Source organism: Salmo trutta, chromosome 23, assembly GCF_901001165.1.
Source record: "Salmo trutta chromosome 23, fSalTru1.1, whole genome shotgun sequence".
Lineage (NCBI taxonomy): Eukaryota > Metazoa > Chordata > Actinopteri > Salmoniformes > Salmonidae > Salmo > Salmo trutta.
The window spans coordinates 45,838,494-45,854,554 of NC_042979.1; the positions used below are offsets into that span (position 1 = coordinate 45,838,494).

The 16,061-nt window shown below is 47.2% G+C and overlaps 1 protein-coding gene across 5 annotated transcripts in view; it reads left to right on the plus strand.

The window, feature by feature from the left end:
* wdr7 (WD repeat domain 7) overlaps positions 1-15,734 on the plus strand; it is a 149,790-nt gene extending 134,056 nt beyond the window's left edge. For 3 of the 5 annotated variants that reach the window (XM_029710513.1, XM_029710511.1, XM_029710514.1), the window contains 3 exons: positions 6,914-7,009; positions 10,995-11,113; positions 15,311-15,734. In XM_029710513.1, coding sequence (XP_029566373.1) covers positions 6,914-7,009; positions 10,995-11,113; positions 15,311-15,481 — 386 coding nt within the window. In that variant the 3' untranslated portion in view covers positions 15,482-15,734. The remainder of the gene's footprint in view (positions 1-6,913; positions 7,010-10,994; positions 11,114-15,310) is intronic. The other 2 variants (XM_029710512.1, XM_029710515.1) reach the window with 1 other exon arrangement.
* Positions 15,735-16,061: the final 327 nt, after the last annotated feature.

Sequence of the window (16,061 nt, forward strand, 5' to 3'; positions counted from 1 at the left end):
ATATCTACCTCCATCACTCCAGTATCCCTGTCCCCTTCCCCCTATACATATCTACCTCCATCACTCCAGTATCCCTGTCCCCTATACATATCTACCTCCATCACTCCAGTATCCCTGTCCCCTTCCCCCTATACATATCTACCTCCATCACTCCAGTATCCCTGTCCCCTTCCCCCTATACATATCTACCTCCATCACTCCAGTACCCCTGTCTCCTTCCCCCTATACATATCTACCTCCATCACTCCAGTATCCCTGTCCCCTATACATATCTACCTCCATCACTCCAGTACCCCTGTCCCCTTCCCCCTATACATATCTACCTCCATCACTCCAGTACCCCTGTCCCCTTCCCCTATACATATCTACCTCCATCACTCCAGTATCCCTGTCCCCTTCCCCCTATACATATCTACCTCCATCACTCCAGTATCCCTGTCCCCTTCCCCTATACATATCTACCTCCATCACTCCAGTATCCCTGTCCCCTTCCCCCTATACATATCTACCTCCATCACTCCAGTATCCCTGTCCCCTTCCCCCTATACATATCTACCTCCATCACTCCAGTACCCCTGTCTCCTTTCCCCTATACATATCTACCTCCATCACTCCAGTACCCCTGTCTCCTTCCCCCTATACATATCTACCTCCATCACTCCAGTATCCCTGTCCCCTATACATATCTACCTCCATCACTCCAGTATCCCTGTCCCCTATACATATCTATGTGGTATAGGATCTGACTCTTTAAATGTTTCCTGAATATAGTATGCTTACTTTCTTACTTTATTGTGTATTTCATATTCTTATTTCTCGTGTTTTTTTTTCTTGTATTACATTGTTATTGATTATTGCGTTGTTGGGTTTTGAGTTGTCAAGAAAGGTATTTCACTGTACTTGTGCATCTGAACTGCGCCTACCATGTACATTTAGCCTTGTGTTATAGGTTATTTTCCTGCTGAAAGGTGACTTCCTGTCTGGTGTAAAGCAGAAGGAAGCAGGTCTTCTTCTAGGATTTTGTATAGAATTTTTTTTTTTCTTCTTCACTTTGACATTATTTAGTATTTTGTATAGATCAATGACAAAAAAAAAAAAAATCACAATTAAATCTATTTCAATCCCGCTTTATAACACCACATAATGTGAAGAGATTCAGGGGGGGGATACTAATGATTCCCACTGTATATAGTGGCTATTGATTCTCAATGGTTCTTTTGGTTTTGAGGAGATAATGAAAGTTACTCAAAGCGTGGAGTTTTTTTTTTTCTTCTTCTCTGGTTTCCTGCTCTATTGATCTGAATGCGTTGTGTGAAAACTGTTCCACAGTTGTATCATTAAGTCTTCTTTAATGGAGTCGTTCTTTTAAATCTGGTGCCAAGATAAAGGCACAGGCCACGTTCCAAATGGTACCCGATTCCCCTATAACAATAAATACGAAAGTAGTGCACTATAAAGGAAATAGCGTCCAATTTGGAACACTTTTGTAAGTGTTTTGAACAGCATAGTGAGCGCCGTAGCAGCAGCAACTTGTTAAAAGAGAGGGATTTGGAGAAAGTAATGCTTTCTCAGGCTGTCATACAGCCATTAAGGAACATGAAGGGCTTGGAGGGAGGGATGGAGGGAGGGAGGGAGGGAGAATCCATGATCACGTCTCTTATGATGGCAACTGCAGTTGGACTGTAGAAAGACTTACTTCTACTGCTTCATAGGATTTATTCTTAAACGGGTTTATTCGCGCACGGCAACAACAACAACAAAAAACATTCAATATGCTGGTTGACCAACTGACAAGGTCTTTTCACATTAAACGACATGTAAGACAATTATTATTATCAGTTACTTCCATAATTGACTTTAACAATCTTAATTCTTTGGTCTCTATTAGAGGTCGACCGATTATGATTTTTTAACGACGATACCGATTTATTGGAGGACCCACAAAAAAACCGATACCAATTAATCGGCCGATGTTTTTTTTATTTTTATTTTTTTTATTATTATTATTATTATTATTATTATTATATATATATATATATATATATATATATATAATAATAATAATAATTAAAAAAATAATAATAATAACAATACTGAATGAACACTTATTTTAACTTAATATAATAAATACATCAATAAAATCAATTTAGCCTCATATAAATAATGAAACATGTTCAATTTGGTTTAATTAATGCAACAACAAAGTGCTGGAGAAGAAAGTAAAAGTGCAATATGTGCCATGTAAAAAAAGCTAACGTTTAAGTTCCTTGCTCAGAACATGAGAACAAATGAAAGCTGGTGGTTCCTTTTAACATGAGTCTTCAATATTCCCAGGTAAGAAGTTTTAGGTTGTAGTTATTATAGTAATTATAGGATATTTCTCTCTATACGATTTGTATTTCATATACCTTTGACTATTGGATGTTCTTATAGGCACTTTAGTATTGCCCGGGTAACAGTATAGCTTCCGTCCCTCTCCTCGCTCCTACCTGGGCTCAAACCAGGAACACATCGACAACAGCCACCCTCGAAGCAGCGTTACCCATGTAGAGCAAGGGGAACAACTACTCCAAGTCTCAGAGCGAGTGACGATTGAAACGCTATTAGCGCGCACCCTACTAACTAGCTAGCCATTTCACATTGGTTACACCAGCCTCATATTGGGAGTTGATAGGCTTGAAGTCATAAACAGTGCAATGCTTGAAGCATTGCGAAGAGCTGCTGGCAAACGCACGAAAGTGCTGTTTGAATGAATGCTTACGAGCCTGCTGGTGCCTACCATCGCTCAGTCAGACTGCTCTATCAAATATCAAATCATAGACTTAATTATAACATAATAACACACAGAAATACAAGCCTTAGGTCATTAAAATGGTCGAATCCGGAAACTATCTTTTCGAAAACAAAATGTTTATTCTTTCAGTGAAATACGGAACCGTTCCGTATTTTATCTAACGGATGGCATCCCTAAGTCTAAATATTGCTGTTACATTGTACAACCTTCAATGTTATGTCATAATTAATTACGGTCTTTGTTAGGAATAAATGTACTTCACACAGTTCGCAATGAGCCAGGCGGCCAAACTGCTGCATATACCCTGACTGCTTGCACGGAACGCAAGAGAAGTGACACAATTTCCCTACTTATAAGAAATTCATGTTAGCAGGCAATATTAACTAAATATGCAGGTTTAAATATACATATACTTGTGTATTGATTTTAAAGAAAGGCATTGATGTTTATGGTTACGTACATTGGTGCAACGACAGTGCTTTTTTCGCAAATGCGTTTGTTAAATCATCACCCGTTTGGTGAAGTAGGCTGTGATTCAATGAGAAATTAACAGGCACCGCAGATTATATGCAATGCAGGACACGCTAGAGAAACTAGTCATATCATCAACCATGTGTAGTTAACTAGTGATTATGTTAAGATTGATTGTTTTTTATAAGATAAGTTTAATGCTAGCTAGCAACTTACCTTGGCTTCTTGCTGCCCTCGCGTAAGAGGTAGTCAGCCTGCCATGCAGGCTCCTCGTGGAGTGCAATGTAAGGCAGGTGGTTAGAGCGTTGGACTAGTAACCGGAAGGTTGCAAAAACGAATCCCCGAGCTGACAAGGTAAAAATCTGTTGTTCTGCCCCTGAACAAGGCAGTTAACCCACCGTTCCTAGGCCATTATTGAAAATAAGAATGTGTTCTTAACTGACTTGCTTAGTTAAATAAAATATATATTTTTTAAATTGGCAAATCGGTGTCCAAAAATACCGATTACCGATTGTTATGAAAACTTGATTTCTGCCCTAATTAATCGGCCATTCCGATTAATCGGTCGACCTCTAGTCTCTATGGCAATGTCACATGGTATTTTTTTCCCCCTGTATTATATTTTGGTAAAGATTTTCCCCCCTCACTCCTCTGACACTGACAACCTGCTATCAGTCTGCCAGCCTTTCCCTCTCCTCCTCCTCCTCTCGCTCGCCTCTCCTCCTCTTGCTGGCCTCGCCACTCCTCTCCCTCCTCCTGATGTCATTCACTGTCTGCATGGCTTGAGCTTTCTCTCTGCCTGGGGGTGCCTGCTCGCCAAAGGCCCTCACCTCTCTCTGGGCCCCAGCCCTCACCTCTCTCTGGGCCCCAGCCCTCTCCTCTCTCTGGGACCCAGCCCTCACCTCTCTCTGGGCCCTAGCCCTCACCTCTCTCTGGGACCCAGCCCTCTCCTCTCTCTGGGACCCAGCCCTCTCCTCTCTCTGGGACCCAGCCCTCTCCTCTCTCTGGGACCCAGCCCTCTCCTCTCTCTGGGACCCAGCCCTCTCCTCTCTCTGGGACCCAGCCCTCTCCTCTCTCTGGGACCCAGCCCTCTCCTCTCTCTGGGACCCAGCCCTCTCCTCTCTCTGGGACCCAGCCCTCTCCTCTCTCTGGGACCCAGCCCTCTCCTCTCTCTGGGACCCAGCCCTCTCCTCTCTCTGGGACCCAGCCCTCTCCTCTCTCTGGGACCCAGCCCTCTCCTCTCTCTGGGACCCAGCCCTCTCCTCTCTCTGGGACCCAGCCCTCTCCTCTCTCTGGGACCCAGCGCTCTCCTCTCTCTGGGACCCAGCCCTCTCCTCTCTCTGGGACCCTGCCCTCTCCTCTCTCTGGGACCCAGCCCTCTCCTCTCTCTGGGACCCAGCCCTCTCCTCTCTCTGGGACCCAGCCCTCTCCTCTCTCTGGGACCCTGCCCTCTCCTCTCTCTGGGACCCTGCCCTCTCCTCTCTCTGGGACCCTGCCCTCTCCTCTCTCTGGGGCCCCCCAGCCCTCGCCCCTCTCTGGGGCCCCCCAGCCCTCGCCCTCGCCCCTCTCTGGGGCCCCCCAGCCCTCGCCCCTCTCTGGGGCCCCCCAGCCCTCGCCCCTCTCTTGGGCCCCCCAGCCCTCGCCCCTTTCTAGGGAGTGTTCAGTGGGGAAACCACAGAGCCAGGTGGGACTCCCAAGTCACACATGACACGTTTGTGCCACCACCACCCATCTTCCTAGTTGATATAACATGGCCTAAACCCAACCTCCTCCTCCTAACTCGCTGGTTTGAAAACAAAACAAGTTTTTTCCCACTGAACTCTCCCACCTTGTGTGTGTGTGTATATATATATATATGACGTGTGTCTGACAATACAAATGTCTTTTGGAAACGTCTGTTCTGTTTCTCATCTGATATACTTTATTGTTTCTCTGGTCTCTCAATCTGGGGATTTAAAACGTTTCAACACATGCAGTACCAGTCAAAGGTTTGGACACACCGACTCATTCAAGGGTTTTTCTTTATTTTTACTATTTTCTATATTGTATAATAATAGTGAAGACAGTAAAACTATGAAATAACCCACATGGAATCATGTAGTAACTAAAAAAAGTGTTAAACAAATCAAAATATATTTCATATTTGAGATTCTTCAATGTAGCCACCCTTTGCCTTCATGACAGCTTTGCACCCTCCTTGAATTATCTCAACCAGCTTCATAACGTAGTCACCTGGAATGCATTTCAATTAGAACTTTGAAAGTTTCTTCAAGTGCAGTCGCATATCCTCTGCTGCAGAGGATAAGTTCATTAGAGTTACCAGCCTCAGCAATTGCAGCCCAAATAAATGCTTCACAGAGTTCAAGTAACAGACACATCTCAACATCATCTGTTCAGAGAAGACTGTGTGAATCAGGCCTTCATGGTCAAATTGCTGCAAAGAAACCACTACTAAAGGACACCAATAAGAGGAAGAGACTTGCTTGGGCCAAGGAACACGAGCAATGGACATTAGACCGGTGGAAATGTGTCCTTTGGTCTGATGAGTCCAAATTTGAGGTTTTTGGTTCCAACCGCCGTGCCTTTGTGAGACGCAGAGTAGGTGAACGGATGATTTCTGCATGTGTGGTTCCCACCGTGAAGCATGGAGGTGGTGGTGTGATGGTGTGGGGTGCTTTGCTGGTGACACTGTCAGTGATTTATTTAGAATTCAAGGCACACTTAACCAGCATGGCAACCACAGCATTCTACAGCAATATGCCAGTCCCACTAAGCCCAGACCAGATGGGATATCATTTGTTTTTCAACACGACAATGACCCAAAACACACCTCCAGGCTGTGTAAGGGCTATTTGACCAAGAAGGAGAGTGATGGAGTGCTACATCAGATGACCTGGCCTCCACAATCACCCGACCTCAACCCAATTGAGATGGTTTGGGATGAGTCGGACCGCAGAGTCAAGGAAAAGCAGCCAACAAGTACTCAGCATATGTGGGAACTCATTCAAGACTGTTGGAAAAGCATTCCAGGTGAAGCTGGTTGAGAGAATGCCAAGAGTGTGCAAAGCTGTCATCAAGGCAAAGGGTGGCTTTTTGACACTTTTTAGTTACTACATGATTCCATATGTATTATTTCATAGTTTTGAGGTCTTCACTATTATTATGCAATGTAGAAAATATAAAGAAAAATCATTTAATGAGTAGGTGTGTCCAAACTTTTGACTGGTACTGTGTACTTGTTTTTGTCACAAGAAGTAATGTATTATGTTTTGTTAAATAAATAGGGCATTTGTTTTATAAACCGCAACATTTAGATGAGTCATGACATAATTACATGTTTGGGCTGAAGTAAATTGAAAAGGTTTCAAATGCTCAAACCTAGCTCTGTAATAATAATTAGATTTTAAAAACAATTCACCTTTTTAAAACTAAAATGAAATCGCTGCAACAAAATAGTTTTTGTTGATATTTACATAAATTTGCTAAAAAAGCTTCTGAAACCTTTAACTCCCTAACCAAACTCTGTGGTTCTCTGTTTGCTTCATCTCTCTTTTACTAACTGCTGTTTCTGCTCTTCTCCTGAAACTGTGGAGTCCTTGTTTTTCTTTTCTTTTTTCCTCTTGACTGATCTTTCATTTCCTCTGCAAGCCGCTGCTGTTGCTGCTACTACCAGTACTACCACTCCTGGCACTGGGGCTTTTCCCCCAGGTCCTGCTGCTTTCCATTGTCCCTCAGTCAACGAAGGTACAACCAACCCCTGACAACATTGCCCTCTAAACTATATACTCTCTCTATCTTCATCTTTCTTTCTCTCTCTCAATTTCAATTCTCTCTGTTTCTCTCTCTCTCCCCTCATCTGCAATGCGCTCATCTTCCCCTTTGGTCTAAATAGTGCTCCTTCTCGGCCGTGTGTTGTTCAGTCTGTCTGTTCTGGTCCGTGTCTTTTTGTCCTGGTGGCTGTCCCAGTCTGTCTGTTCTGGTCCGTGTCTTTTTGTCCTGGTGGCTGTCCCAGTCTGTCTGTTCTGGTCCGTGTCTTTTTGTCCTGGTGGCTGTCCCAGTCTGTCTGTTCTGGTCCGTGTCTTTTTGTCCTGGTGTTTGTCCCAAGTCTGTCAGTCTTTCCTTACAAGGATCTATATTCACAATGCGTCTGAGTTTATAAATCCTAATGAGTAAGGCAACTGGATGCTTTGTGAATACGGTTCCAGATGTCACTGTGTGTGCATGCTCTTTCCGTCTGGGAGAGAACACTACCAGAAAACACAAGCAACATCAACACCTCCAGCTGAATCACAGGAACCCGCTTGGCTTTTTTGTTCTCTCTTTTTATGCCGTGCTGAATTTCAAGTTGGATTTTTCAGCTGGATTCATAGTAGCATTTTTCCAGTTGTATTTTTTTTTAAATGATCTAAACAATTTAGATTTTTGTTAAAATAGGAAAACTTAAATGTGGTTTTCGTTTTCTCCTTTGATCACAAGAGAACATATATTTTCATGTTAATTCAATAGATTCACAGAAACATACACTTTCAGGATAAATAACATTTTTAAAAGGATCTAACATTTTCTCTGAAGAATCTAAATAGGCGAGCATGTTCACTGATATTTGCAGTGCAACAGATTGTTGCTTTATTCTCCTTAGTGGCCTTTAATTCTTTACCAAAAGGCAGATCCAATGCTATATTGGCAAATTATTAAACAATTGTTTGTTGCAAAATTTTAAAAAAAAATATATGTTGTAATTATTTTTTCGAAGCCTTTGATTAATTAAATAATACATTATTCATTTTACAAAGATAGTGACATAGATGCCCCTGTCATTTTGTTGAATTCTATAGTGAGTAAAGACAGTTCCTTCAGAAAGTATTCATACCCCTTATTCCACATGTTACAGCCTGAATTCAAAATGGATTTAATTAGAAATTGTTTTTACCCCATAATGACAATGAAAACATGTTTTTAGAAATATGTAATTTACATAAGTATTCACACCCCTGAGTCAATAATTTGTACCAGCACTTTTGGTGGCAACTACAGCTTTGAGTCGTCTTGGGTATGTCTGTATCAGCTTTGGCTCGTCTTGGGTATGTCTGTATCAGCTTTGCACATCTGGATTGGGGGATTTTCTCCCATTCTTCCTTGCAGGTTTTCTCAAGCTCTGTTAAGTTAGATGGGGATTGGCGGTGAACTAAAATCTTCAAGTATTTCCACCGATTTTTCAGTCTGGGCTTTGGCTGGTCCAAAGCCCAGACTTTCACATTTTTGCTCTGAAGCCATTCCAGCGTTGCTTTGTCTGTATGCTTGGGGTCATTGTGACGCAGGTTCTCATCAAGGACTTGTCTGGCTCCATTCATTGTCCCCTCTATCCTTACCAGTCTCCCCAGTCCCTGCTGCTGAAAAGCATCCCCATAGCATGATGCTGCCACCACCATGCTTCACGGTAGGGATGGTGTTAGACGGGTGATGAGCTGTGCCTGGTTTTCTCCAGACAAAGCGCTTTGCGATGAGGCCAAAGAGCTCAGTTTTTGTCTCATCAGACCACAGAATATTTTGCCTCATGCTTGGAGTCTTTCTTGTGCCTTTTTTTACCAACTCCAGGCGTGCTGTCACATGCCTTTTTCTCAGGAGTGGCTTCCATTTGGCCACTCTCCCATAAAGGCCAGACTGGTGACGTGCTGTAGAGACTGTTGTCCTTCTGGCAGGTTCTCTCATCTCAGCCAAGGAACTCTGTAGTTCTGTCAGAGTTGTCATTGTGTTCTTGGTCACCTCTCTGACCAAGGTCTTTCTTGCTCGGTTGCTTAGTTTGATTGGACGGCCAGCTTTAGGCAGAGTCTGGCTAATTCCATATTATTTCCCAATGATGGCGACCTCTGTGCTCTTGGAAACGTTGTTTTATACCCTTCCCCAGATATACGCCTCATCACAATTCTATCTTGGAAATCTCCGGGACAGTTCCTTGGACTTCATGGTATAGATTCTGCTCTGACATGAACTGTCATCTGTGGGACCTTATATAGACAGCTGTGTTTCTTTCTAAAGAATGTCCAAAACCATTACATTTTACACAAATGGACTCCAATCAAGTTGTAGCAACATCTCATGGATGATCAAAGGAAATTGGATGCACCTGAGCTGAATTCGGAGTGTCATAGCAAAGGGGTGTGAATAATTATTTAAATGAGATTTCTCTATTTCATTTTCAATAAATTTGCAAACATTTCTAAACTTATGTTTTCACTTTGTCATTATAGGGGTATTGTGTGTAGCAAGGTGAGAGGAAATAAACAAATGTAATCCATGTTGAATTCAGGCTGTAACACAACAAAATGTGGAATAAGTCAAGCGTTATCAGTACTTTGTGAAGGCAGTGTAAATACTGCTTTATTAGCGTTATACATAACACAACCACACTGAAATGAAGGTAAGTACTTATTGTATGGGGCAGCAGTGGATACTACCATATGATGTTCATATACAAATACATTTTGTATGCTGTGCATCCCCCAAATCGGCAAGATTTAATCCCAAACCATATATTTCTATGATATATGTGAATAGGATGCATACCATTGTTGGATATTAAATACGCTCTTCTGCATTCATGTTATTTTTGATAACATTCAAAGTGATTCAAATTGTCCACAAGCTCCCGTTGCTTCCTTGGTGTTGGTTCATATGACTGTCTGAAGGTTGTAGGAGCTTCCAAATATTGTCTCTTTTTTTTCTCTTTTATTTTTTAATGCGCCCGTGAACGGTTGTTTGGATGTGAGTGTGTGTGTGTGTGTGTGTATGGGTGTGAACGAGAGTGAATATTTGGTGTGCCTGTCTACTACCCTAGGTCACTGTGTCGCTCTGTGACTACTGTTATAACCCCTGCTCCTAGGTCACTGTGTCGCTACTGTTATAACCCCTGCCCCTAGGTCACTGTGTTGCTCTGTGACTACTGTTATAACCCCTGCCCCTAGGTCACTGTGTCGCTCTGTGACTACTGTTATAACCCCTGCCCCTAGGTCACTGTGTCACTCTGTGACTAGTGTTATAACCCCTGTCCCTAGGTCACTGTGTCGCTCTGTGACTACTGTTATAACCCCTGCCCGTAGGTCACTGTGTCGCTCTGTGACTACTGTTATAACCCCTGCCCCTAGGTCACTGTCACTCTGTGACTACTGTTATAACCCCTGCCCCTAGGTCACTGTGTCGCTCTGTGACTACTGTTATAACCCCTGCCCCTAGGTCACTGTGTCGCTCTGTGACTACTGTTATAACCCCTGCCCCTAGGTCACTGTGTCGCTCTGTGACTACTGTTATAACCCCTGCCCCTAGGTCACTGTCGCTCTGTGACTACTGTTATAACCCCTGCCCCTAGGTCACTGTGTCGCTCTGTGACTGCTGTTATAACCCCTGTCCCTAGGTCACTGTGTTGCTCTGTGACTACTGTTATAACCCCTGCCCCTAGGTCACTGTGTTGCTCTGTGACTGCTGTTATAACCCCTGCCCCTAGGTCACTGTGTCGCTCTGTGACTGCTGTTATAACCCCTGCCCCTAGGTCACTGTGTCACTCTGTGACTACTGTTATAACCCCTGCCCCTAGGTCACTGTGTCGCTCTGTGACTGCTGTTATAACCCCTGTCCCTAGGTCACTGTGTTGCTCTGTGACTGCTGTTATAACCCCTTCCCGTAGGTCATTGTGTCGCTCTGTGTGACCTTGCGGCTGCTGTTTTAACCCCTGCAGGTTGGAGCCAGCTGGCTGCTATGCACTGTGTGATGCTGCCTGACCTGCTGGGCCTGGACAAGTTCAGACCACCTCTACTGGAGATGCTGGCGCGCCGCTGGCAGGACCGCTGTCTGGAGGTAATACACTATAGAAATATTTCAAATCCTTCTATTTCAACGTAAACTCTCTGGTAGACAGAATAACAGGGCCAGGCCAGGGCTAGTGGAGCTGGGTGAGGGGCCAGGGTTAGTGGAGCTGTGTGAGGGGCCAGGGTTAGTGGAGCTGGGTGAGGGGCCAGGGTTAGTGGAGCTGGGTGAGGGGCCAAGGTTAGTGGAGCTGGGTGAGGGGCCAAGGTTAGTGGAGCTGGGTGAGGGGCCAAGGTTAGTGGAGCTGGGTGAGGGGCCAAGGTTAGTGGAGCTGGGTGAGGGGCCAAGGTTAGTGGAGCTGGGTGAGGGGCCAAGGTTAGTGGAGCTGGGTGAGGGGCCAAGGTTAGTGGAGCTGGGTGAGGGGCCAAGGTTAGTGGAGCTGGGTGAGGGGCCAAGGTTAGTGGAGCTGGGTGAGGGGCCAAGGTTAGTGGAGCTGGGTGAGGGGCCAGGGTTAGTGGAGCTGGGTGAGGGGCCAGGGCTAGTGGAGCTGGGTGAGGGGCCAGGGCTAGTGGAGCTGGGTGAGGGGCCAGGGCTAGTGGAGCTGGGTGAGGGGCCAGGGCTAGTGGAGCTGGGTGAGGGGCCAGGGCTAGTGGAGCTGGGTGAGGGGCCAGGGCTAATGGAGCTGGGTGAGGGGCCAAGGTTAGTGGAGCTGGGTGAGGGGCCAAGGTTAGTGGAGCTGGGTGAGGGGCCAAGGTTAGTGGAGCTGGGTGAGGGGCCAAGGTTAGTGGAGCTGGGTGAGGGGCCAAGGTTAGTGGAGCTGGGTGAGGGGCCAAGGTTAGTGGAGCTGGGTGAGGGGCCAAGGTTAGTGGAGCTGGGTGAGGGTTAGTGGAGCTGGGTGAGGGGCCAGGGTTAGTGGAGCTGGGTGAGGGGCCAGGGTTAGTGGAGCTGGGTGAGGGGCCAGGGTTAGTGGAGCTGGGTGAGGGGCCAGGGCTAGTGGAGCTGGGTGAGGGGCCAGGGCTAGTGGAGCTGGGTGAGGGGCCAGTGGAGCTGGGTGAGGGGCCAGTGGGGCTGGGTGAGGGGCCAGTGGGGCTGGGTGAGGGGCCAGTGGGGCTGGGTGAGGCGCCAGTGGGGCTGGGTGAGGCGCCAGTGGGGCTGGGTGAGGCGCCAGTGGGGCTGGGTGAGGCGCCAGTGGGGCTGGGTGAGGCGCCAGTGGGGCTGGGTGAGGGGCCAGTGGGGCTGGGTGAGGGGCCAGTGGGGCTGGGTGAGGGGCCAGTGGGGCTGGGTGAGGCGCCAGTGGAGCTGGGTGAGGGGCCAGTGGGGCTGGGTGAGGCGCCAGTGGGGCTGGGTGAGGGGCTAGTGGGGCTGGGGGTTAGCTCAGGCCAGGGTCGGGGGGCTCTCGGTTTCGAAAGTCCTTCCTCTCCTATTCACTCTATTCCCTCTCCCTCCTCTCCTGTTCACTCTATTCCCTCTCCCTCTTCTCCTGTTCACTCTATTCCCTCTCCCTCCTCTCCTGTTCACTCTATTCCCTCTCCCTCCTCTCCTGTTCACTCTATTCCCGCTCCCTCCTCTCCTGTTCACTCTATTCATGTTCACTCTATTCCCTCTCCCTCCTCTCCTGTTCACTCTATTCCCGCTCCCTCCTCTCCTGTTCACTCTATTCATGTTCACTCTATTCCCTCTCCCTCCTCTCCTGTTCACTCTATTCCCGCTCCCTCCTCTCCTGTTCACTCTATTCCCGCTGCCTCCTCTCCTGTTCACTCTATTCCCGCTGCCTCCCTCTCCAGTTCACTCTTCCCTCTGCCTCCCTCTCCAGTTCACTCTATTCCCTCTCTCTCCTCTCCCGTTCACTCTATTCCCTCTCCCTTCTCTCCCGTTCACTCTATTCGTGTTCACTCTATTCCCGCTCCCTCCTCTCCTGTTCACTCTATTCCCTCTCTCTCCCTCCTCTCCTGTTCAGTCTATTCCCTCTCTCTCCCTCTCCTGTTCACTCTATTCCCTCTCCCTTCTCTCCTGTTCACTCTATTCCCTCTCTCTCCCTCCTCTCCTGTTCACTCTATTCCCTCTCTCTCCCTCTTCTCCTGTTCACTCTATTCCCTCTCTCTCCCTCTCCTGTTCACTCTATTCCCTCTCCCTCCTCTCCTGTTCACTCTATTCCCTCTCCCTCCTCTCCTGTTCACTCTATTCCCTCTCTCTCCCTCCTCTCCTGTTCACTCTATTCCCTCTCCCTCCTCTCCTGTTCACTCTATTCCCTCTCTCTCCCTCTCCTGTTCACTCTATTCCCTCTCCCTCCTCTCCTGTTCACTCTATTCCCGTTCACTCTATTCCTGTTCAGTCTATTCCCTCTCTCTCCCTCTCCTGTTCACTCTATTCCCTCTCCCTTCTCTCCTGTTCACTCTATTCCCTCTCCCTTCTCTCCTGTTCACTCTATTCCCTCTCTCTCCCTCCTCTCCTGTTCACTCTATTCCCTCTCCCTCCTCTCCTGTTCACTCTATTCCCTCTCCCTCCTCTCCTGTTCACTCTATTCCCTCTCTCCCTCTCCTGTTCACTCTATTCCCTCTCCCTCCTCTCCTGTTCACTCTATTCCCTCTCTCTCCCTCTCCTGTTCACTCTATTCCCGCTCCCTCCTCTCCTGTTCACTCTATTCCCGCTCCCTCCTCTCCTGTTCACTCTATTCCCGCTCCCTCCTGTTCACTCTATTCCCGCTGCCTCCTCTCCTGTTCACTCTATTCCCGCTGCCTCCTCTCCTGTTCACTCTATTCCCGCTGCCTCCTCTCCTGTTCACTCTATTCCCGCTGCCTCCTCTCCTGTTCACTCTATTCCCTCTCTCTCCTCTCCCGTTCACTCTATTCCCTCTCCCTCCTCTCCTGTTCACTCTATTCCCTCTCCCTTCTCTCCTGTTCACTCTATTCCCTCTCCCTTCTCTCCTGTTCACTCTATTCCCTCTCTCTCCCTCCTCTCCTGTTCACTCTATTCCCTCTCTCTCCTCTCCCGTTCACTCTATTCCTGTTCACTCTATTCCCTCTCTCTCCCTCTCCTGTTCACTCTATTCCCTCTCCCTCCTCTCCTGTTCACTCTATTCATGTTCACTCTATTCCCTCTCTCTCCTCTCCTGTTCACTCTATTCCCTCTCCCTCCTCTCCTGTTCACTCTATTCCCTCTCTCCCTCTCCTGTTCACTCTATTCCCTCTCCCTCCTCTCCTGTTCACTCTATTCCCTCTCTCTCCCTCTCCTGTTCACTCTATTCCCGCTCCCTCCTCTCCTGTTCACTCTATTCCCGCTCCCTCCTCTCCTGTTCACTCTATTCCCGCTCCCTCCTGTTCACTCTATTCCCGCTGCCTCCTCTCCTGTTCACTCTATTCCCGCTGCCTCCTCTCCTGTTCACTCTATTCCCGCTGCCTCCTCTCCTGTTCACTCTATTCCCGCTGCCTCCTCTCCTGTTCACTCTATTCCCTCTCTCTCCTCTCCTGTTCACTCTATTCCCTCTCTCTCCTCTCCCGTTCACTCTATTCCCTCTCCCTCCTCTCCTGTTCACTCTATTCCCTCTCCCTTCTCTCCTGTTCACTCTATTCCCTCTCCCTTCTCTCCTGTTCACTCTATTCCCTCTCTCTCCCTCCTCTCCTGTTCACTCTATTCCCTCTCTCTCCTCTCCCGTTCACTCTATTCCTGTTCACTCTATTCCCTCTCTCTCCCTCTCCTGTTCACTCTATTCCCTCTCCCTCCTCTCCTGTTCACTCTATTCATGTTCACTCTATTCCCTCTCTCTCCTCTCCTGTTCACTCTATTCCTGTTCACTCTATTCCCTCTCTCTCCTCTCCTGTTCACTCTATTCCTGTTCACTCTATTCCCTCTCTCTCCTCTCCTGTTCACTCTATTCCTGTTCACTCTATTCCCTCTCTCTACTCTCCTGTTCACTCTATTCCTGTTCACTCTATTCCCTCTCCCTCCTCTCCTGTTCACTCTATTCCCTCTCCCTGACATACTGTAAACCGTCCTGTGTTGCTCCAGCAAACTCCAAGGGTTGTTGGTGCGATTCCCGCTGGGGCCACCCATTTTGAAAATGTCTGCACAGATTTGACATTTTTAAGGCGATTTGGAATAAAAGTGTCTGCTAAATGACATATATTGTTTTATTAGCTTCCATAACCTGTCTGTCCACCAGCGTACGCCCTGAGAGACTGACAGTATTATTACCTGTTGGGATGTCTCTGTTAGCTGCTGATGTTAATGTCCTGGGTCTTCCCCCACTAGGTGAGAGAGGCTGCCCAGGCCCTGCTCCTGGCTGAGCTGCGGAGGATTGGTCAGTCAGGCAGGAAGGACACCATCGACCTGTGGGCTCCCTACCTGCCCCAGTACGTTGATCAAGTCAGCTCACGTAAGTCTACGCCGTGTGTCTTGTTGTGCCTGCGTACCGTCTTCTGAGAACGATGGTCTTTTGAGCTGGGTGTGCGTGCGGGGATACAGTCTATAACATCAGTGGGCAGTCAGTCACATTCATATTCTACAGCCAACCTCGGTCAGAGCTGTCCTTCCTTTATCTGTTTTAATGTGTTCTCAGTTCTTTACAACACCGTCAAAACAACACTGTTATTTCCTAGCTGCTCTTTGTCCGTCAGAACAAAAGTTGTGGGATAGAGGGGCTGGGAGCTCTTATTACAAACAACGAAGAACCAAAGAAATGTACTAGAACACGGAACCAAAGAATGGATTGTCAGCCGCTGATCGAAGCCTTCGAATTGAGCTTCTGTGGTATGGCGTGAGCGTTGAGACGGGAAGAGGTGTGTGTGTGTGTGCGTGGGGAGAGGGACAGCTCCTGTATTGATCACACAGCTCCTGTATTGATCACACAGCTCCTGTATTGATCACACAGCTCCTGTATTGATCACACAGGTCAGATGTTATTGATAGTGGGAATAATCAAGAGAAGCCAGGCTTCACAGCGTCGCCGCTTCCCTGTCGTCACGGCGTCGCCGCTTCCCTGTCGTCACGGCGTCGCCGCTTC